Here is a 23,146-nt window from a genome sequence, read left to right on the forward strand (position 1 = left end):
GAACCACTTCCGTGAGATACGATGAAGACACACCTCCACACACCGTTCGCGTGGGATTCATTATTCCTACTAAGGGGCATTGTCACCGCCACATAGTTCTAACCAAGAGGCTGGACAAACAAGAATGAGAGTGGGGAGAGCCAACACTGGAAATGGATTTGATCAGTTGAGCTCCATTATGCAGTATTAATTAGTTGAAATGGCGCTTTCAGCTGCTAGAAAATGGAGTAAACAACGTTATCTCCACTTGATAATCTGTAACTATATATGTCAACTAGATAGCCGTTGACATTCTCCTATCTCGCAGTACAGAGCAGTACGTAGTACGTAGTACACACTGCGTGCAAGTACACAAGCGCAAGGAGTACTTGAAATTGAAATGGGTCGAGACGTATTGACATTATTTCAGAAGCCTATATACATATAGGTAGCGTGTGTGGTGTACTGCATATATACTCAAGCTAACGATCATAAGCCAGACATGGCGCCGAGGTCAGCAGCTCTAGCGGTCGTCGCTGTGGCGGCGACGCTCCTTGCCCTGTGTGGCTCGACGGAGGCCCACACGCAGCTCGGGGCGTACAACAAGACGTGCCCGCAGGCGGAGGACATCGTGTTCAAGGAGATGACCGCCGTCCTCGCCAAGTCGCCCGGCCTCGCCGGCTCCCTGCTCAGGCTCTTCTCCGTCGACTGCTTGCTCGGAGTAAGTAAACCTCACACTATAAACCCAGCTAGGCAAGTCAAGTTCACAATGGTGAACGAATTCACTGCGCGCAGGGGTGCGAGGGGTCGATTCTTCTCGACTCCACGGCCAACAACACGGCGGAGAAGGACTCGCCGCTCAACAAGGGTCTCCGCGGCTACGACGTCGTCGACTCCATCAAGGCTAAGCTCGAGGCCGCCTGCCCCGGCGTCGTCTCCTGCGCCGACGTCCTCGCCCTCGCCGCGCGCGACTCCGTGCGGATCGTACGTCGTCTCACCCACCTACTTCCTTCAGTATCGGTTGCATCATCGACCTTGCATTGCATTGATCTTAATCATCTGTATCTGCTAGACCAAGGGGCCGTACATCCCGATGCCGACGGGGCGGCAGGACGGGAACAGGTCGTCCGCCGGCGACGTCGCCCCCAACACCCCCAAGCCGGGCGCCAACATCACCGACCTCATCGCGCTCTTCGCCAGGTTCAACCTCACCGCCAAGGACCTCGCCGTGCTCTCCGGCGCGCACACCATCGGCAAGGCTCACTGCTCCGCCTTCTCCCCTCGCCTCTACAACTTCACCGCCAACAGCAGCGCCTCCGACCCCACGCTTGACGCCAACTACACGGCGACGCTCCGCGGGCAGTGCAAGGCCGGCGACCTCGCTACCCTGGTCGACCTCGACCCTGGCAGCGGCGCCACGTTCGACCTCGGGTACTACGGGGACGTCGCGGCGAGCAGGGGCCTCCTCTCCACCGACGCCGCGCTGCTCCTCGACGGGGACACCAGGGCCTATGTGATGCGCCAGGCCAATGCCACCGCGCCCGACGAGTTCTTCGTCGATTTCGCCGCGTCCTTCGTCAACATGAGCAAGATCGGCGTGCTGTCGCACCACAAGGGCGAGATAAGGAGGCAGTGCTCCGCCGTCAACCCGCCGTCGGCCTCCTCCTTGGCGCCTGCCGCCATGAGCGCGCACGCCGTGCTACTCGCGAGCTGTTTCGTCTCCATCGTTACTCTGGCGCTTGTGCTCTAGCCAGCAACTTGTGTGAAGTACTATTTGATTTGGGGTTGTTTTTGTCTCCGTTCATTCGCGGTGGTAAGTATATATGTTGCCAAGTAGTGCATTCTTGATGTTTTCGGACATCTTATTGGTGCAGAGACTGAGTGTAATTGGTATTTTCACGATATTAATATATTTCTTTTATCGAAAAAATGTTGCCAAGTAGCATTAAAAAAATTCACCGAATTTGGGAATTTTTTTAAAAAGTTTATCGTTTTAAAAAAAGTTCATCAAATTTGAAAAAACTCATCGAATTTGATAAAATAGTTCACTGGATTTGAAAAAAAATCACCAAATTTAAGAAAAGTTCACTGATTTTGAAAAAATGTTCATTGAATTTAAAAAAAAGTTCATCAAATTAGAAAAAGATCATCGAGTTTGAAAACAAGTTCAAAACATTTGAAAAATACTCCGCGTGTTTAGGAAGAAAAAAAGGAAAAACAAAGAAAAAGAACAAGAAATAAGAAAAAAGAAAAAAAATAAAAAGGTCTGGGGCTTAAACAGTGAGCTTTGAAAAAAAAACAATGAAAGTAATAATTAAAGAAAGAAAAACGCAATTTGTACAATTCAAGGAGGCTGGCGTAGTGGTTCCAACTGCTATCTTAGGGGGCTGGGATCCGAGTTCGACTCCCCCAAATAGGATTCGCCTGAATGCTAGCCACTGTACGTTCTGTTTAATTCTTGGGAAGAGCGTGTGTTTTATTTCTCGGTAATAGAATTAAAGTAAAAAATAAAGATGCATGTGTACTAGAGTCTTTATTTTCTATTTCTTAATAAGGTCCATTAATGATAGCTTGTATTGGGAAGAAAAAAATAAATGTAGATACTTCAAATTACTTTTTGTTATGAGGCATATGTAACCATATGCCACCATTGTACATGCCCTAATATATCTTCAGCTACACACGGCGTGACCCACAAGCCGTGCTACCATCAAACGACAAATATTAGCAAGATGATGACGCTTGACTTTCTGTGCAATAAATCCACGCAACTCCATAAGTTTCTTGATCTCTAACATAAGATGTCCATAGGCGGAGCGATCCAATAAATCATCTGATAAAGTCGCAACGACAGATAAGCTGTTAGACTGACTCACAATTGGAATAAATCCATGCAAGTCCAATGAATCATCTAATAAAGCCGCAACGACACACGAACTGTCAGACTGACTCACAATTGGAATAAATCCACGCAACTCCATAAGTTTCTTGATCTCTAATATAAGATGCCCATAGGCGGCGGTCCAATGAATCATCTGATAGAGCCGCAATGACACACGAGCTGTCAGACTGACTCACAATTGGAATGACTGTTGCATACTCATTGGTAGTCCTCCTAGCACCGCACTAACTTCTGACTCTAGGGCATCATTGCAATGAAATAGGTAATGTCCTGTCCTTTTCCTTTTTTCCTTTTGTTTTTGCTTTTGGTTTTTATCTTTTTTCTTCATTGGTTTTCATTGTTTATTTTACAGTTTTACAGGTTTTTTCTTTCTTTCTTTCTTCATTTTTGTTTTTACTGATTCTTTTTGCTTTTCTTTCTTCATTTTCCTCTGTTTTTTTGTTTATTTGTGCTCCTTTTTTGGTTTTTATTGGTTTTCTTCTTTTTCTTTGTACGTATAGACTAGGAACATTTTTTGTATATACGTTTAACATTTTTTAAATACAGGTTTAGCATTTTTGGCAACTTATATTTTTTATGTCTTCTTTTTTCATACACGTTGTACAATTTTTAATACACTAGGAACATTTTTATATACACTTTAACATTTTGAAAGTACATGATTAAATTTTTTAAACATATATTTTTATGTCTATTTTCTTCATAAATATTGTAAATTTTCTGTATACATCAGAAGTATTCTATATACATACATGTTTACCATTTGATAGGTACATGATTAAAATTTTATAAAACACATATTTTTTATGTCTACCTTTTCCATACACATTGTACATTTTTTTGTATACATCAGAATTTTCTTATGTACACATTTAACAATGCAGAAATACATGATTAATATTTTTGAAAATCTTTTGATGTCTACCTTTTTACATATTGTAATTTTTCGTATACATCGGGAAATAAAATTCTATACATATTTAACATTTTTTAATGCATGATTAACATTTTTCAATTTGTTTGAAAACTTGTGTTTTTATTTTCAACTTTTTCCATACACATTGTACATTTTTTGTATACATCAGAAACATTTGTTTTCTACAAATATTTAACATTTTTTAATGCATGGTTTTTCAAATATTGTATATAAAATGATTTTTATAGTGGACATATTCATAATATTTTGAAAATCAAGTAAAAGTAAAAAAATAAAACAAAAAACGAATACAAAAATGTGAAAAGTGGAAGAAAAAAGCGATGAATGCCTGTTTCTGTGCTGGGCAGGGCCAATTGGGCGGTTGCCTGAAGCGGGACGCCCTACTGCCTCGCTTCAAGCGAGAGATAGGCGCGCCCTTCCAGGGGAGCTCCTTTTTGCTGCATTCCAGTTTGCTAAAAAAATGCCGCATTCCAGAAGGTTCCCTGAACGAGTTCTGTAGGCTGTAGCATGTCTTATATCTATCAAAATGGGCCGGCTCAACGCAGTTTGATCGATCTGTATCCTGTGCGATACAGCGGCAATCTGCTGCAAAATGCGGCAGATAGGGTTTAATATTAAGGCAGTCCAGCACTGCAATCTCGACTTGGACATCTAGCCAACAATTTTCCCCAAAAGCAAGTCTGGCCAATCATTGATTCCCAGCAAGTAGAGGTCAAGAGAAAACGACAATGCTTATAGAACAGCCATAAACTGCAGAAAAAAGAGCATGCATTGACTGACCATGAAGAGTTGATGGAGTAGCAACCAAGGTACCACGTTCGTCCTTACGTATTATACATACAACGCAAACGCCCTTCTCCAATAGAAAATGGAAGCATTATTGTGTAATCATTGAGGAGACTAGACTTCACTTGCGCCGTCGCCATAATGTCAAAAACGCTCTTATATTATGGGTCTGAGGGAGTATCTTCTTGCCCCACCTGGCTCTCGCTCGCTTAGTTTTAATCTGACCTGATCACGGCCAAGGCCTCGTGCGTCATTCATCCACGTTAGGTTAGGTGGCGTCCAACGTCATGTGCTTGGATCAGCTGCCTTAATTTGATATGCAATTCTCTGTCAGTTTGTCGCCTCGTTGATTCATTTTGAATTCTCTGCTCAGCATTTTTGTTGTTGTTGCACTCTCTAACCTTGCCTGCCCAAGTGCCCGTCACCATCGGGTCCTCGGGTCGCTCCACCTCCGATATATATCTCACCGTCGATCACCACCCCTCAACTCTGTCTCTCACTCGCATTTGGCCTCACCGCGCCATGGAGGGAGGGAAGAGCCAGCTGCACTCGCCTCTTCTTCTTCTTCTTCCCCAGAGGATGCAGGAGATGTTCCTCGCCCACACGGCGGGCTTGCTCCATGATTCGCCGAGTAAGTCTTGACAAATTTCAGGTCCTGTTAATAAGGGTCTGCTTGGTTTTCTTTTTGTATTCCGACATGGAGCAGAAACCGCACAAGAATGTGCATACAAACATGGCAGCATTTGTAGCCCATGACCTGTAAATTTAGTTAGTTAGCCTCGATGGTTTTGTCCTTTTGTATAACTAACTAACTGAAGTAATAGCCACAAAGTTCAAGATTTCAGTGACCAAGAAATAGTTTTATAAATTTACTTATGGTTTCAAACATGGTCATGAAGAAAATTTAGCAAACTGGGCCGATGACAGTCAGATCATGTGCAATGATCAGCTTTCCGTTTTCATCCTAGCATCCTTTCTGCAAAAATATAATATCACTCTGACTAACAAACACTCCTATGCATACAACTGTCTAAAAGAAACCAAGGGCTTGCTGTCAAAAAAAACAAGGGCTAGTATATCTTTTCTAGACTTTTTCCCTTCAAGTATTAGTCATTCAATCTTTAAGAAATAAGGAATATGTCAATACAGGGAACACTAGGAGAATGTATGTATGTTTTTTCTTTCTCAATTAAGAAGAGGAAAGAGTGTAAAATAACCCCCTCAAAAACACATCAATTACTATGCTTCCATATGCACCAAGCTACCAACACAATCAAAGTGTCAAAACACTTGGCATTTGAGAAAAAGGGTTTCCCCCCGCTTTGTATTCCAAAGCAACTATCCGATACAGCCAACGATAGGTGCTGGGGCGGAAACAGCACAAGCACGCCCAAAAGAAAGAAAGAGAAAAAGAAAAGAAACAAATGCCGATAACGGTGGATCGACAAAAATGACGAAGCCTCGCAACCGCTGCGTCCACCGGAGATCGCCCACCAAGCTCCGAGACTCCGAAGCGCCGGTACCAATCAACACCTCCAAGAAGGGACGCGACGATGGCGACGCTGCTGCTAAGGGTTTCCCCCGGTACACGGCGAGGAGAGAGGAAGGGTAGCCCCGACGCCCTCTAGGAAGGTCCGAGGGCACCCTCAGGCGCCACCGCGTCAGTGTCGGCCAAGCCAACAGAGATTTCTCCCGATCCCATCCTCCACCTCAGGCACTCCGGAGCTCGCCACCAAACCGACCACCACCCTACGCCAACACGGACACGAAGCTTCCCGCGCTGTCTCACCACGGCACCGCGAAGATGGACTGCACAACGAAGAAGAGGAGCCGGGACTAGGGCAGCAGCACCGTCAGCATACGGGAGGGCCCCACCTCCACCGTCCATGACGGTAGCCGACCGGGCGCCAAAGCAGGAGCCTACTGGGCCCGTGGCCCCACAGGCCCGGCCGGGCCCTCAGAGGCCCGGACAGCTCCCGCCTCCACGCAGCAGCTGGCACGCCGTCGACGCCGCTGCCCCAGTCCAAGCCGCTCCCCACCCTCTCCATACGGAGAGCGTCGCGGTCGCGCCGGAGCCGACCCGCAAGGACCCAGATGGAGCCCTACGGGCCCAGATCTGGGCCGGGATGCGCCACCGGCCATCCAGCACCACCGGAGCGCCCCGCCGCCAAGAGGCGGCACCACCGCGGCGAGCGCCGCCGGCCTCCGCCACCAGGACGCCGGGCCGCCACCAGCCGAGCACCGCCGCCGCCTCCCCCCACCCCGGGAAGGAGGAGAGCGCGCGGGTAAGGGACGACCCGTCGCCGCCGACACCACCCGGCCGGACCCGGGGGCGACCGCCAGCGGCGGCGGGGGGAAAGGGCGGAGGAGGACGGACGAGAGGGAGGTGAGCGTGCGCCGCCCCGGCCGCCTCCCGGGGAGACGGCGGAGGCGGTGGGACGGGGAGGAGGGGATGGGGGGCGGGGAGGGGAGGCCTGCGCCGGGCGGCTGGCGGCGGCGGGAAGGAGCCGGGCGGCCGGCGCGGCGGCGGCGGCGGTGGGAAACCCTAGCGGGGGAGCGGGAGCGGGGTGGGAGCGGCCGTCTCAGCTCTCCCACGCTTTCAAACACTTGGCATTTACCTATCAACTTGCCGCTTTGCTTGGCGCCTTGCTTCTGTTCTACCTCTTTGCCATTCATGGCTTGAGTTCGGGCAACCCAAGTGGTGTGTCATTTGTTGTAGTGGTGCTTGCTGGGAATTAGCACACTCTTAACGGTAATCTGAAACACTGCAGTGGAAATGATGTAACATCAGCACCACCTCTATGCATTTACCACATGGATCGTTGCTCAGTCACTGAAGTCAAAACTTAGGATGATATGGAATACATTCTGTCAGCCAAAACTTAATACTTTTTTGCAAGTTTCTGAGGTGGAGAGACAGAGCCATAAGTTCCTACCAACATGACTTGTGTTTTTAGCCTCGGGTTGCCATTGCTGGTAGAACTAGCTTGGAGAATGTACATATATAAACTCCAATTTTTCCAAAAGTCGACTAATGTCTTATTCAGGAAATTCCATTTTCATAAAGAAAAAACATGTTGTTTTCTGTTTTCTCGAGCATTGATGACGTAGATGTAGCTACTATTCATAATAAAAATTGGATAACCGATTCTGCTGTTGATTCTTGACACACAAATTTGCTATGCAACCTTGCAGATTCCATTATATCGCAACACATGCAAGAATGGCCAGAAATATATTCACCTTGTTTCTGGACGAGCACTTTTGTATATATACAGCTGGTATTTATCACGAGTATCATGGCTCAGTTTCTGTTCAAGCGAATCAGATGCTGCAGGCAGAGATTGAAGACTGCAACTCCTGAAAGCAATAAGCATTCTAATCAGGAACAAAACAATGCAGACATAAAGCTGGGTCTCTCATATCAAGCAAGCAAAGTCTGTTGTCTGCTTATATTAGCCACTCATGTCCTGAGGATATTCTTTTTGCAGTTACAAGGAAGAATAAGTGGTTGCAAGTACCCACCTTTTGTTCTGGGTGAAGGCATACAGGTGCTCTCCTGGATATTATTGTCACTAGCAGTATTCAGTCTACAGAAGACAAAATCTGCAAAGCATCCGCTCATTATTCGGGCATGGTTGGTACTTAGCTTTCTGCAATCAATAATCAGTGTGATATTTGATCTCAGATTCAGCTTATCAGATCATGGATACATGGGGTTTGCGGAATTGATGGACCTGTTCACACTTGTTATCTGCACTTATCTGTTTGCAATTTCTGTCAGAGGAAAAACAGGAATCACCTTAATAAACAGCAGCATAACAGAGCCACTATTGAGTCCATCTGCAGGACAGCAGACAGAAACCAAAAGAACAAGTCTGTATGGCAAAGCAAGCGTTCTGGACCTTGTCACATTCTCCTGGATGACTCCTCTATTTGTTATCGGATATAAGAAACCTCTAGATAAGAATGATGTGCCAGATATTGATGAAAGGGACTATGCGGATTTACTCTCTGATTCATTTAAAAGGATCCTAGCAGATGTTGAACACAGGCATGGTTTAAGTACTTTATCAATCTATAGAGCAATGTTCCTATTTATTAGAAGAAAAGCAACACTCAATGCAGTATTTGCAATTCTGTGTGCATGTGCATCCTATGTTGGACCATCACTGATTAATGACTTGGTGAAATTCCTTGGGGGGGAGAGGAAAAATGGACTGCAAAAAGGTTATCTTCTTGCTGTTGCATTTTTAGGTGCCAAAGTTGTGGAGACAATAGCAGAGAGGCAGTGGATTTTTGGAGCTCAAAGGCTCGGGATGCGGCTACGAGCTGCTTTGATATCTCACATCTACCAAAAGGGGCTCCGGTTATCCTGCGGCGCAAGGCAGAAGCATTCCAGTGGAGAGATCATAAACTACATGAGTGTAGATATACAAAGGATAACCGAAGTTATGTGGTACACAAACTACATTTGGATGTTACCCATACAGCTTTCTCTAGCAGTCTATGTTCTCCATCTAAACCTAGGTGCTGGAGCATGGGCTGGTTTAGCAGCAACACTCGCAATAATGACTTGCAATATTCCTCTGACCAGACTGCAGAAAAGGTTGCAATCAGAGATCATGGCTGCTAAAGACAACAGAATGAAGGCAACAACGGAAGTGCTTAGAAGCATGAAAATACTGAAACTTCAAGCATGGGATACAGAGTACCTTCAAAAGCTAGAAGCTTTACGAAGGGAGGAGCACAATTGGTTGTGGAAATCTGTAAGGTTGTCAGCTGTAACAACATTCATATTTTGGGGGTCCCCTGCATTCATATCCTCCATAACATTCGGTACATGTATATTGATGGGGATTCCTCTAACAGCTGGTACTGTTTTGTCTGCTCTTGCAACGTTCCGGATGCTACAAGATCCAATCTTCACACTCCCTGATTTACTTTCGGTGTTTGCTCAGGGGAAAGTTTCAGCTGATCGAGTAGCACAATACCTCCAGGAAGAAGAATTGAAAGACGACGCAATTACAGAAGTACCAAGGAGTGACACAGACTTTGATGTGGAGATTGATCATGGAGCATTCAGCTGGGAACCTGAGACCACATCTCCAACTATAACAGATGTAAATTTAAAAGTAAAGAGAGGGATGAAAGTAGCAATCTGTGGAGTAGTTGGCTCTGGGAAATCCAGTCTATTATCATGCATACTTGGGGAGATGCCTAAGCTAGCTGGGACTGTGAGGGTCAGTGGGAGCAGAGCATATGTTCCTCAGACTGCCTGGATCCTATCTGGGAACATCAGAGACAACATTCTGTTTGGAAACCCATATGACAGGGAAAAGTACCAAAAGGTAATACAAGCTTGTGCATTGACAAAAGATCTTGAGCTATTTGCAAATGGCGATTTGACGGAGATTGGAGAAAGAGGAATTAACATGAGTGGTGGACAGAAGCAGAGGATTCAGATTGCAAGGTCAGTGTACGAGGATGCAGATATATACCTCTTTGATGATCCTTTCAGTGCAGTAGATGCTCACACTGGAGGACAACTTTTCAAGGTTTGTTTATTCAGTGTCCATAAACCCATAAAATGTGTTTATCTATGTTCGTATGCTGTTAACTTGACAATTTATTTCCAAAATTTAGTCGCATATGATTTAAACAGGATAAATATCACCAGTTTTGCTTATTCTTCAACGGTTTAGAGGCATCAGTCTGCATGAATGCTAATAGAATGAACTACTATATTATTCTGCAGGATTGCCTCATGGGGATGCTTAAAGACAAAACAATATTGTATGTGACACATCAAGTTGAATTTCTTCCAGCCGCAGATCTTATACTAGTAAGTGCAAAAAAAAAGTTTTCGCCCGCAAATAATGCATACTCCCTCCGTCCCAAAATAAGTGTCTCAACTTTGTACTAACTTTAGTACAAAGTTGTACTCCCTCCGTTCCTAAATATAAGTCTTTGGAGACATTCCACTATGGACCACATACGGAGTAAAATGAATGAACTACACTCTAAAATGCATCTATATACATCCGTATGTGGTCCATAGTGAAATCTCTACAAAGACTTATATTTAGGAACGGAGGGAGTACTAAAGTTGAGACACTTATTTTGGGACGGAGGGAGTATACGTTAGCATTGCTAAGATATGCAAAATAACCAAAGGGATACAAAATAATAGGTGATGCAGAATGGGAAGATTGTGCAGAAAGGAACATTTGATGATCTCCTTCAACAGAACATAGGATTTGAAGCCATAGTCGGAGCCCATAGCCAGGCAACTGAGTCTGTCATAAATGCCGAGAGTTCCAGCAGAATTTTGTCAACAGAGAACCAAAAGTTAGCAGATAGTGATGATGAGTTTGAGAGAGAAAACCACATTGATGATCAAGTTGAGGGTATAATTAAGCAAGAGTCTGCACACGATGTCTCACAAGGTATCAATGAAAAAGGAAGGCTAACACAAGATGAGGAACGAGAAAAGGGAGGGATTGGCAAGACGATCTACTGGGCATACCTGACGGCTGTTCATGGTGGCGCATTAGCACCGATAATAGTAGCAGCACAGTCATTCTTCCAAATATTCCAGGTCGCAAGCAACTATTGGATGGCATGGGCGTGTCCTCCAACGTCTGCAACCACCCCAAGGGTTGGATTAGGCCTTCTTTTCTTCGTATACATAGTGCTATCTATAGGAAGTGCACTATGTGTTTTTGGTCGGTCTATGCTTGTTTCGCTTGTTGGCCTGCTAACAGCGGAGAAGTTCTTCAAGAATATGCTCCATTGCATCCTCCGTGCTCCAATGTCCTTCTTTGATTCCACACCCACTGGCAGGATCCTAAACAGGGTTGGTGTTCGATTACTCCTCACATCATTTTGCACTGGCTAGTCCTGCTATTTCCCTCAAAAAAAAATTTGCACTGTCTCCTTGAAATTAATAATTGTGTACTGTACTTTGTAACAGGTCTCCAATGACCAAAGTGTCTTAGATCTGAAAATGGCAGACAGCCTAGGTTGGTGCGCGTTTTCTTTTATACAAATTCTGGGGACCATTGGCGTTATGTCACAAGTTGCGTGGCCGGTTTTTGTCATCTTTATTCCAGTGACAGCAATCTGTTATGTGTTTCAAGTAAGAGCTCCTTGCAGTGATATTTTTGCACTAGATTTAACTCGTCCGAGTACAATGTATGCATCAAGTTATTTCCGGGAAGCCATTAGTGCATATTTCCTCCTTGATGATTTTTCACAAAGCACTGAATCCAATATTCTCCCTATGACATGCAGCGGTACTACATACCAACAGCAAGAGAGCTGGCTCGTCTGCAACAAATTCAAAGGGCTCCAATACTCCACCATTCTGCGGAATCACTTACAGGAGCGGCAAGTATTAGAGCATATGGACGGAAAGACCGCTTCAGCAAAGCAAACATCAGTCTTGTTAACAACCACTTACAACCATGGTTCCATAACGTCTCGGCTGTGGAGTGGCTTTGCTTCAGGCTAAACATGCTATCTAACTTTGTCTTTGCCTTTTCTTTGACTCTGTTGGTGAGTCTTCCCGAAGGATTTATAAATCCAAGTAAGTTTTTCATGCAGACAAGTTATAGTTGATTCATTTTTGTAGTCTATACTCTGATCACTAATTTTTGGTGGCTGTGAAACTGGCATAATTGTATGCACAGGCATTGCGGGACTTGCAGTGACTTATGCGTTGAACCTCAACGGGCAGTTGTCATCTGTAACCTGGAACATTTGCAACACAGAGAATAAAATGATTTCAGTTGAAAGAATAATGCAGTACTCAAGGATCCCTAGTGAGGCTCCTCTAATAGTAGATGATCACCGCCCCCCAAACAGCTGGCCAAAGGATGGTACTATAAATATAAGAAACTTGGAGGTATGCATGATGTTACTGCGAGTTATCACTTATAGTAACACAAAAGGAAAGCTCTTACTTTTGAATAATGAAATGTAATCTCTTTTATTTTTCAATTTTCTCATAAAATATGTGCATGCTCAAATGAAGCCACTAATGCGACTATTTGCTTTTACAGGTTCGATATGCAGAGCATCTCCCCTCTGTTTTAAGAAATATATCATGTACAATTCCAGGACGGAAGAAGGTGGGGATTGTTGGACGTACTGGCAGTGGAAAGTCAACTTTGATTCAATCGCTTTTCCGGATTGTTGAACCGAGACAAGGGACAATTGAAATTGATAATGTTGATCTCAGCAAAATCGGGTTGCATGATTTACGAGGCAGACTTAGCATCATCCCACAGGATCCAACCATGTTTGAGGGCACAGTGAGAGGAAATCTTGATCCACTAAATGAATATTCTGATCAACATGTATGGGAGGTAAATAATTCAATTATACATGTTCTAATGATAAGAGAGTAAATTATATATAATGTGCAGCAAAAGGGAGCCTAACACCTCATATTATTGTTCTTTATTGCCAATAGTCCATGTTACAAAACAGATAGTTCTGGATAATTGTACCTTTTTCAACAAAAATATTGCTAACAGTTTATGCTGATAAAATATGATCTCATGATTATGCTAATCTATGAAAGGTCAAAATTGCTGACAGAGTATCCTAGGAAAAATATTTGGATGGTCATTTTTACTATTGCAAATACCGAAGATGATGTAATGTTTCATACAGATTGCAACCTGATCAAATCCTTCTTCAGATATATCTATATATATAATGAATAAAAGAACAGGAGATATTGTAAAAAAAATGTAATGATTAAAAGAATGGAACACTGTACTTCCTCTACTGACCAGATGTATACATTTATTTTGGCCAGACATTGGACAAATGCCAGCTTGGTGACATAGTTCGTCAAAGCCCAAAGAAGCTGGACTCAACAGGTTTGTTTTTGTGTACAACAGCACACATATGCTAGACTGTCTAACAGAGTGTGTATATCTCCATTGAGATGATCAAATGAGATTTCTCCTGCAGTTGTCGGAAATGGGGAAAACTGGAGTGTCGGACAGAGGCAGTTGTTTTGCCTGGGAAGGGTTCTACTGAAGCGAAGCAATGTCCTTGTCCCCGACGAGGCAACTGCTTCAGTTGACTCATCTACGGATGCAATTATCCAGCAAACACTCCGTGAGGAGTTTGGGGACTGCACGGTGCTGACAGTAGCACATAGAATTCACACAGTTATCGACAGTGATCTTATTCTTGTCTTCAGCGAAGGTAAGCCGCACCATTGACTAACAAAAAATATTTATCCACATTTTAGGACCTAGTGCCGCATCGCTAAAATCTGTACTCTTTTGTGCTGAGCAGGAAGAATTATAGAATACGACACGCCATCAAGATTACTGGAGGACAAAAACTCTGAATTTTTGAGGCTCATAAAGGAGTACTCACAGAGATCCAAGGGGTTTTGACAGCACCAGAAACAATTGAACGGCTGGCGAATCCGACATAATGCCAACTAGGCGCTCTGCAGAACTTAGTAGAAAGGCCACACACACACCACACGGACTTTCTTCAGATGACAAGCGCGCGCAGAACCCACCTAGAAAGAGACGATGGAATTTACAATGGGATGGGGCTAGCTAGATTATTCAGGCGATTCGGAAAAATTATTAAGTCGTGCAATGTACTAGTACTAGTACACTAAGCAGTCTAGCACTATGTAAGCTGCTCTCTGATGTGAGAAAAATAAGAGTGTGTAAGCGATCCCGCGTGAGCTCTTAAATTTCCTCGAGAGAACGTTGTCGCAGCAGACTAGCAGAGGAGTCCCGCGTAATCGATTGTCAGTTAAAGAAGTAACTGGACAGAGTTCGCGGCGGGGTACTTACATGCGGCGTATCCAGCCAGGCATTCCGTCGAGCAGGTAGTGAGCCGAGTCCTGCACAAGGAGTTGGGCATGGTCTGACGAGAGTATACCCGATCTGAGCGCAAGCATCACACCGAAGCCGCTGATTTGGGGCACTCGCTACCTTGCTGGGATTTCGAGCGGTGGCGGTGTGCCGCCGGCGTCGTGGACCGTGGTGCTTGGTGGTACGGCTTGTTTTCTCGTTCAGTCCACGGTTCGGCAAAGCTAAACGTTCGAACCCCACCGGTCGGTATGCAATAGCTATAAAATCGGCCCAACAAACAGTTCTGGAAGTTCAGACCGGTTTTAGAACCTTCCGAGTTTTTTTTTATTTTTCTGTGTTTCTCTATATTCTTTTGTTTTTTATTTGGGAAACACTTATCATCACCCGGCGGATCACGGCGGCCGCATCCGCCACCTCCCCTGCGTGACACGCATCCAAGTCAGGCGCCGCATACGATCCTTTGTTGAACTCGGTTCTGCAATAGGAGCGATGCTTCTGAAACATACGCGGTGTTGTGATGTTGTACGACGGGTCTACATTTTGCAACAAAACTTTTCTTGTGAATTTTTCTGCAACCAAACTTCAGCTGCAAAAAGTGTTACAATAAAACCTTAGTTGCAAAAAAATTATGTAACAAGACATGTGTTGCAGAAATAATTCCACAACAAGACATGTGTTGCAGTAGTGGAGGCGCGTTCAACCGCTTGATACGGTAAATCTAACGGCTGGCAGTCAGCCGGCGGACGAGTAGAACACCCCATAGCAATTTACTCTCCTCCACCGACGGATTTCGAGCACCCATCCACTGCCTTCCCTGTGCGCCACGTGCCCACGTGGGCCTGCACCACCGCTCTCCTTTTCCTTTTTATCTCCAATGGACGTATCCATTCACATCTTCTTTCCCAACCTCGTCTCCTACCTCCAGATCACTTTCATGAATACGCATCAATCCAAAAGTCGTTGCTCCTCCACCCACGCCCCTTCTCTTCTCCTCCCCGCTCCTTTCTCTTTTTCCTCTGCGAGGCACATCACCGCCATCCTGGAGGAGCACCGGCATGGATGGCCATGGTTGATGCCTCCTCGAGGTCAGCCGCAAACGTCGGTACCACGAGCAACAATAGTTCCTGTGACAACGATGTTGTTGCAATGGCGTCTACAATGCTGTGACGTTCTTGGCAACATCTTTCTTGCAGAAGAAATTGCAACATGGGTCTTGTTGCAGGACTACAGAGAAGAGGCAATTTTGCAAGAGGGGACTTTTTGTAGGAAAGAGGTTTGCAACAAGGGTCTTGTTGCAGGAAAAAAGAGAACAAATTTCGCAACAAGGGTTTCGTTACAAAAATGAGGTTTGCAACAAGGGTCTTGTTGCAGGAAAAAAGAGAACAAATTTCGCAACATGGGTCTTGTTGCAAGAATGAGGTTTGCAACAAGGGTCTTGTTGCAGGAAAAAAAATTCGCAACAAGGGTCTTGTTGCAAGAATGAGTTTGCAACAAGTGTCTTGTTGCAGGAAAATAGAAAAAAGTAATAGGTGGCTCACGTTATACAATCGGACGGCCCGCAAGGCGGCGGATCTTTTCAAAACATCCGCCATCGGCCGCGTAGCAATGCCCTTTTTATTTTCAGTTTTTCTTTGGGTTTATTGGTTTCTTCCTGTTTTCTTCATTTTTGTTGTCTTTTCCCCCCTTTTCATTTTTTCCATTTTTCAAACACATAACGACTTTTTCAAATACATGTTGACCAATTTACATAAACGTATTTCACATACATGTTGAACATTTTGCAAAATGCACATTGAACATTTTTTGAAAACACATGAAACACACTTGTGAACATTTTTCAAGAATTTCATGAATATTTTTGTAAAACATGCAAACATTTTGTTAGGTGTTGCAGCATTTTTTTTAAATGGTACAAACTTTTACTATATATTAAGAACATTTTTATAAAACGGTAGGAACAATTTTTAAATGTCATGAACATTTTTGTAAAATTGTGGAAAACGTTATTTTAAGCATGCAAACATTATATAAATTTCATAAACATGTAATAGTCATATTTTTAAAATCTGTGAACATTTAGAAAAAATCATGAACTTTTTTTAAATGCTACAAATATTTTCCAGAAAATGTGCCAACCAAAATTTTATACTACATAAACATGTTTAAAATGTGAGGTGGACGATTTTTAAAATTTAAGTAAACTAACTTTTGAAATATGTGTACTTAGAATATTTTTAAAAATAATAAAAAGGAGAAAAACGAATAGAACAAAGTAACTTTTTTAGAGAGAGAAAATAGAAGAAAGTAACTAGACAAGGGAATGAATCATCCCAACGACTCTCTACTGGGCTGACCCACTACGGGCTCCCATTGAGGCGACCCTATGTTGTAGCTAGCTGAGCTATAGTCACCGCTCGATAAAATCTGAGCTATAGTCCTAGAAGATCATGTCAAAACCTGGAATGTGGATGTACTCGGCAGAGGCTCGGCTAAAGGTGAAAGTGGGTAGGATAATTTTCTATCAAAGCTTTCAAATCCAGTGGCATATCATATGGTAAAAGTTTGGAATCAGGCGGCCGATCTGGAGCTAGCATCGATCAGTCGTGATAACCCCCTGTGTCATGGGGCCCACATGTAAAATAACCGCGTCATCCCCTCTTTCTCGTCTGTTATCCATACTGAATCGCTTTCCTTCACCCATTCGTCTCCATCGTCTCATCTTAAGATGGCAACAGGCAGAAACCGATCGGTTATTGCCATGTCATCCTCGTCCCTATGAAACTCATCTATGTCCGCTGCTCATTCTCGTCCGTGTCCCCGCTACCTATTGAGTAATTTATTCTTGCGGGGATCCCTGTCCCGTCCCACAAGCTGCACTAGCACAAGTGTGGTGCTCGCTGCTCGTGCAACACATTCAATTTTTGGAGCTTCTAACATATCTGTTCCACATTATCAGAGAAGGGATGGTCACCGGTCCGGGCACTAGAAGAATAGCTAGCGGCAACGGAGGCGGACTTGTCCAGTGAAGGCAGAGCGTTCGTGTGGAGGGTAGGGTTAGCGTTGAGAGAGAGAGAGAGAGAGAGAGCTTTGTAGGAAACTAGTAACGGAGGTTGGGGCTTCAAGGATTTATGTTTTTAGGGTTAGCCTTCCTCTTAGTTAGGAAGTTGTTTGCCCCCAAAGTGCAGAGGTTTACTCAAATGGATGACGTTCATGTTTATCGAACCAATAGGAATGCTTGAACCACATCGAATGATCAGAAGTAATGTGTGTTTATGGGGATTGAACTCTGGTTGGCAAGGAAACAAGCCGAGGTCACCACTTTGGCATAATAACCAGCTTACATCCATCGAGTTTTTGTCAAATGTCAGAAATTTAGCTTATTTGACATGTGTTTACGTGACCCAAAAAATCAACAAGTGAACATGCGGTCCGACATGTAAAAACCCGAGCCGATTGCTTCAACCGGTTTGATCATTGGTCCAATTTTTAAAACTATGACCTACTCACAATTACATAACTTGTATTGGTCCCCAACGAAACCAGTGAGGTTTTCACTTTCACTAGCCTTGCTATTTGCAAGTATTAATGTATAGTCTTGATGGGATTCATGATTACGAGTAAACTAAATAAACTTCATGTTGTGAAAAAAAATTGATTTAATTTCACTAGTGACATTTCTTTACAAATTACATGTGTGTGGCGAACAAATTACATTTGCGTATCGATTGCATTGTAGTTTTTATAATCATGATTATACATGACATGATTGCATATAGTCATTATGATTGTATATCTATAGGTCGTGATCCAACTGTATCTATAACTAATACTACACCCCAAAATCGTTATCGAACATGCATCCCAAAGTATTAAGTAAAAAAAGCATTGAATTAAGCAATATGTCTAATGTAGATAGTATATTATCTTTACCTCCAGCTCATTACCCAGACAACTATGCAACTATCTCTTTTATCCTTATTCCATAGTGACAGTAAGTCAGTAACACAACCTTTTCTCTTTCTGACAAAACATTGCAAGGTTAAACCCAAATAAATAAAACTATCTATTGAAGACCATTCATTTAAACATTGCAATGCAAAACTAATAGAGGGATAACACAAATATGTATATAGATCATGTAATAAAGAAACCAGATAAATCAAAAGATCATAAAAGTGATTATCCATCACACCGCAACAAACACACCATTAATTACACCAGATGGATCACAATCATGTGGGACGACTCATGTGATCTTTGTATTGAAAAACAAGGGAGAGAAAGTAGCATCTAGCTACCATTATGGATTCATAGTGCAAGGACTACTCACGCGTGGTCATGGTGACAACAAAGATGATGAAGAAAACTCCGACAATGGATCCCCCCTTCCGACAAAGTACATGAACATGCCTCCAGATTGGGTATTCGCGGAACCAGAGGTGGCAACGACAAAAAATCCTTGATAAATATTTCTGGGGTTTTCAGAGAATATAAAGGCAGGGCGTGATGCCTCCCGTTTGTAAGCGTACACACATCATGCACGATCACAAACGGGGCGTCACACATGGAACGAAAGGAGGTGGAGGCGGCTCTTGTGGAGCTCATGCCCCTTACCACGGCTAGCCCTGCCCCACGTGTGATGCCCACATGGAGCCTACAGGTGGCCTCCCGGCTAGGCTCTGGCCCCTGGCTCCATCCTGATTAGAAAGTTTAATGCTTTTTTTTCAAATTATTTTGCCCCGAAAGCGATGCTTTTTTATAAAAAGTCAAAAGATATGAAAAAAAACAACTAACACTGGATTAATTGATAAAAAATATGTCAAAGCTGCACAATTATGATATAAATGCAGCACGAACAAGAGAATATTATTGATACGTGTGTAGCGTATCAATGACCAAAACCCATCCCATAATAATAGGGTAATTATCCGTCGATGGTCGGGTAACAGGTACCCATTGCCATCTCAGTCTTATCCATCTCGCTCCGCACCTCCGCCTGACTTCTCCGAGGAGCTCTCCCATTGGCGGCCCCCTCCCTCCACTAGCCAAACTGCTACTTCTCCACCCTATCTCGCCCTTCTCTTTCTCCTTCTCCGAAGACATCTTCCTCCATTCTCTCTCTCTCTCTTTCTCTCTCTCTCATTCCAAGCCACCGATGCCATCGCTTTGGGCCTACTATCATTCTACACAGGCGACACATCGTCCCCCTTCCTGCTCTTCATCCCCCTTCAGGCTTCGACGGCAACAAATTGGAGTAGCGGAAAATATCCTAGAGTTGTTTTTGCCTTTTCTATTTTAGTTAGGGTGTTCTCTACAAAAGTGGGCAGTTGTCTCGTATCTGGATGTACCCTGTATGTTGTTTTTCTCTCTATTTAATCTAGACATGTATTAAAAAAGGGAAAAAAAACTAGTTGTCAACCGGCTGATCTTTCCTCTCGCATCAGTCACGTTCTACTCTTACACGCGTCTTGATGGGCCACCAGGCCGCTTCTCTCCTTCATCCCGCTTTTTGGATCTCATCTCACCATGCGCGCTCCGTACTCCAGTTCTTGCAACTGGACACTTGTTTCGAAAAGGTATACCGCAACAAACGGCCTGTTGCAGACCGACCATGAGGGAGGGCGACGAGGACGACACAGCCTTGTTGCAGGAATAAATAGAAGAGGCTGGAGATGTTGGGTCTTATTTGAAGGAAATATGCCCTGGAGGCAATAATAATGTTATTATTTTATTTCCTTATATCATGATAAATGTTTATTATTCATGCTAGAATTGTATTATCCGGAAATATAATACTTATGTGAATACATAGACAAACCAAACGTCACTAGTATGCCTCTACTTGACTAGCTCGTTAATCGAAGATGGTTATGTTTCCTAACCATAGACATGTGTTGTCATTTGATTAATGGGATCACATCATTAGGAGAATGATGTGATTGACATGACCCATTCCATTAGCTTAGCACCCGATCGTTTAGTATGTTGTTATTGCTTTCTTCATAACTTATACATGTTCCTATGACTATGAGATTATGCAACTCCCGTTTGCCGGAGGAACACTTTGTGTGCTACCAAACGTCACAACGTAACTGGGTGATTATAAAGGAGATCTACAGGTGTCTCCAAAGGTACATGTTGGGTTGGCGTATTTCGAGATTAGGATTTGTCACTCCGATTGTCGGAGAGGTATCTCTGGGCCCTCTCGGTAATGCACATCACATAAGCCTTGCAAGCATTACAACTAATGAGTTAGTTGCAAGATGATGTATTACGAAACGAGTAAAGAGACTTGCCGGTAACGAGATTGAACTAGGTATTGAGATACCGATGATCGAATCTCGGGCAAGTAACATACCGATGACAAAGGGAACAACGTATGTTGTTACGCGGTCTGACCGATAAAGATCTTCGTAGAATATGTGGGAGCCAATATGAGCATCCAGGTTCCGCTATTGGTTATTGACCGGAGACGTGTCTCGGTCATGTCTACATTGTTCTCGAACCCGTAGGGTCCGCACGCTTACTGTTTTAATGACAGTTATATTATGAGTTTATGCATTTTGATGTACCGAAATTTGTTCGGAGTCCCTGATGTGGTCACGGACATGACGAGGAGTCTCGAAATGGTCGAGACATAAAGATTTATATATTGGAAGCCTATATTTGGATATCGGAAGTGTTCCGGGTGAAATCGGGATTTTACCGGAGTACCGGGAGGTTACCGGAACCCCCCGGGAGGTATATGGGCCTTAGTGGGCTTTAGTGGAAGAGAGGAGAGGTGGCCAGGGCTGGGCTGCGCGCCCCTCCCCCCTAGTCCGAATAGGACAAGGAGAGGGGGGCGGCGCCCCCCCCCCTTCCTTCTCTCTCTCCTCTTTCCCCCTCCCGAATCCTATTCCAACTAGGAAAGGGGGAAATCCTACTCCCAGTGGGAGTAGGACTCCTCCTGGCGCGCCCTCCTCCTGGCCGGCCGCACCTCCCCCTGCTCCTTTATATACGGGGGCAGGGGGCACCCCTAGACACACAAGTTGATCCACGTGATCATATTCTTAGCCGTGTGCGGTGCCCCCTTCCACCATAATCCTCGGTAATATTGTAGCGGTGCTTAGGCGAAGCCCTGCGACGGTAGTACATCAAGATCGTCACCATGCCATCGTGCTGACGGAACTCTTCCCTGAACTTTGCTGGATCGGAGTCCGGGGATCGTCATCGAGCTGAACGTGTGCTAGAACTCGGAGGTGCCGTAGTTTCGGTGCTTGATCGGTCGGGTCGTGAAGACGTACGACTACATCAACCGCGTTGTGCTAACGCTTCCGCTGTCGGTCTACAAGGGTACGTAGATCACACTCTCCCCTCTCATTGCTATGCATCACCATGATCTTGCGTGTGCGTAGGAATTTTTTTGAAATTACTACGTTCCCCAACAGTGGCATCAGAGCCTAGGTTTTATGTGTTGATGTTATATGCACGAGTAGAACACAAGTGAGTTGTGGGTGATATAAGTCATACTGCTTACCAGCATGTCATACTTTGGTTCGGCGGTATTGTTGGACGAAGCGGCCCGGACCGACATTACGCGTACGCTTACGCGAGACCGGTTCTCCCGACATGCTTTGCACAAAGGTGGCTAGCGGGTGACAGTTTCTCCAACTTTAGTTGAACCGAGTGTGGCTACGCCCGGTCCTTGCGAAGGTTAAAAAGCACCAACTTGACAAACTATCATTGTGGTTTTGATGCGTAGGTAAGATTGGTTCTTGCTTAAGCCCGTAGCAGCCACGTAAAACTTGCAACAACAAAGTATAGGACGTCTAACTTGTTTTTGCAGGGCATGTTGTGATGTGATATGGTCAAGACATGATGCTAAATTTTATTGTATGAGATGATCATGTTTTATAACCGAGTTATCGGCAACTGGCAGGAGCCATATGGTTGTCGCTTTTTTGTATGCAATGCAATCGCGCTGTAATGCTTTACTTTATCACTAAGCGGTAGCGATAGTCGTGGAAGCATAAGATTGATGAGACGACAACGATGCTACGATGGAGATCAAGGTGTCGCACCGGTGACGATGGTGATCACGACGGTGCTTCGAAGATGGAGATCACAAGCACAAGATGATGATGGCCATATCATATCACTTATATTGATTGCATGTGATCTTTATCTTTTATGCATCTTATCTTGCTTTGATTGACGGTAGCATTATAAGATGATCTCTCACTAATTATCAAGAAGTGTTCTCCCTGAGTATGCACCGTTGCGAAAGTTCTTCGTGCTGAGACACCACGTGATGATCGGGTGTGATAGGCTCTACGTTCAAATACAACGGGTGCAAAACAGTTGCACACGCAGAATACTCAGGTTATACTTTACGAGCCAAGCATATACAGATATGGCCTCGGAACACGGAGACCGAAAGGTCGAGCGTGAATCATGTAGTAGATATGATCAACACAGTGATGTTCACCAATGAAACTACTCCATCTCACGTGATGATCGGACATGGTTTAGTTGATTTGGATCACATAATCACTTAGAGGATTAGAGGGATGTCTATCTAAGTGGGAGTTCTTTAAGTAATATGATTAATTGAACCTAAATTTATCATGAAACTTAGTACCTGATAGTATCTTGCTTGTTTATGTTTGATTGTAGATAGATGGCCCGTTGTGTTGTTCC

General features: G+C 44.2%; 2 protein-coding genes and 2 long non-coding RNA genes across 5 annotated transcripts; 2 read left to right on the top strand and 2 right to left on the bottom strand.

Moving 5' to 3' along the window:
- Positions 1-339: 339 nt before the first annotated feature.
- Positions 340-1,909, top strand: LOC123186045 (peroxidase 1). The gene is made up of 3 exons (XM_044597838.1): positions 340-700; positions 775-963; positions 1,052-1,909. The coding sequence occupies exons 1-3, from the start codon at positions 482-484 to the stop codon at positions 1,727-1,729; spliced, it is 1,086 nt and encodes a 361-aa protein (XP_044453773.1). The 5' UTR covers positions 340-481; the 3' UTR covers positions 1,730-1,909.
- A 2,679-nt stretch (positions 1,910-4,588) lies between these two features.
- LOC123190380 (uncharacterized) lies at positions 4,589-8,327 on the bottom strand. Of its 2 annotated transcripts, none has more exons than XR_006496307.1 (3): positions 8,130-8,327; positions 7,848-7,964; positions 4,589-5,361 (listed from the first exon to the last, which is right to left on the bottom strand). It is a non-coding gene; the product is annotated as an uncharacterized lncRNA (long non-coding RNA). The 2 variants fall into 2 exon arrangements; XR_006496306.1 differs by lacking the exon at positions 4,589-5,361 and adding an exon at positions 7,108-7,369.
- On the top strand, positions 5,127-14,230 carry LOC123190379 (putative ABC transporter C family member 15). The gene is made up of 11 exons (XM_044603005.1): positions 5,127-5,235; positions 7,800-10,162; positions 10,363-10,449; positions 10,798-11,463; positions 11,581-11,745; positions 11,901-12,195; positions 12,299-12,513; positions 12,671-12,976; positions 13,435-13,498; positions 13,593-13,832; positions 13,926-14,230. The coding sequence occupies exons 1-11, from the start codon at positions 5,127-5,129 to the stop codon at positions 14,027-14,029; spliced, it is 4,614 nt and encodes a 1,537-aa protein (XP_044458940.1). The 3' UTR covers positions 14,030-14,230.
- On the bottom strand, positions 12,077-14,693 carry LOC123190381 (uncharacterized). Its single transcript, XR_006496308.1, has 3 exons — positions 14,447-14,693; positions 12,760-12,956; positions 12,077-12,359 (listed from the first exon to the last, which is right to left on the bottom strand). It is a non-coding gene; the product is annotated as an uncharacterized lncRNA (long non-coding RNA).
- Between the last annotated feature and the right edge of the window lie 8,453 nt (positions 14,694-23,146).

The sequence above is a fragment of the Triticum aestivum genome, chromosome 2A (genome assembly GCF_018294505.1).
Source record: "Triticum aestivum cultivar Chinese Spring chromosome 2A, IWGSC CS RefSeq v2.1, whole genome shotgun sequence".
In the NCBI taxonomy this organism is placed as follows: Eukaryota; Viridiplantae; Streptophyta; class Magnoliopsida; order Poales; family Poaceae; genus Triticum; species Triticum aestivum.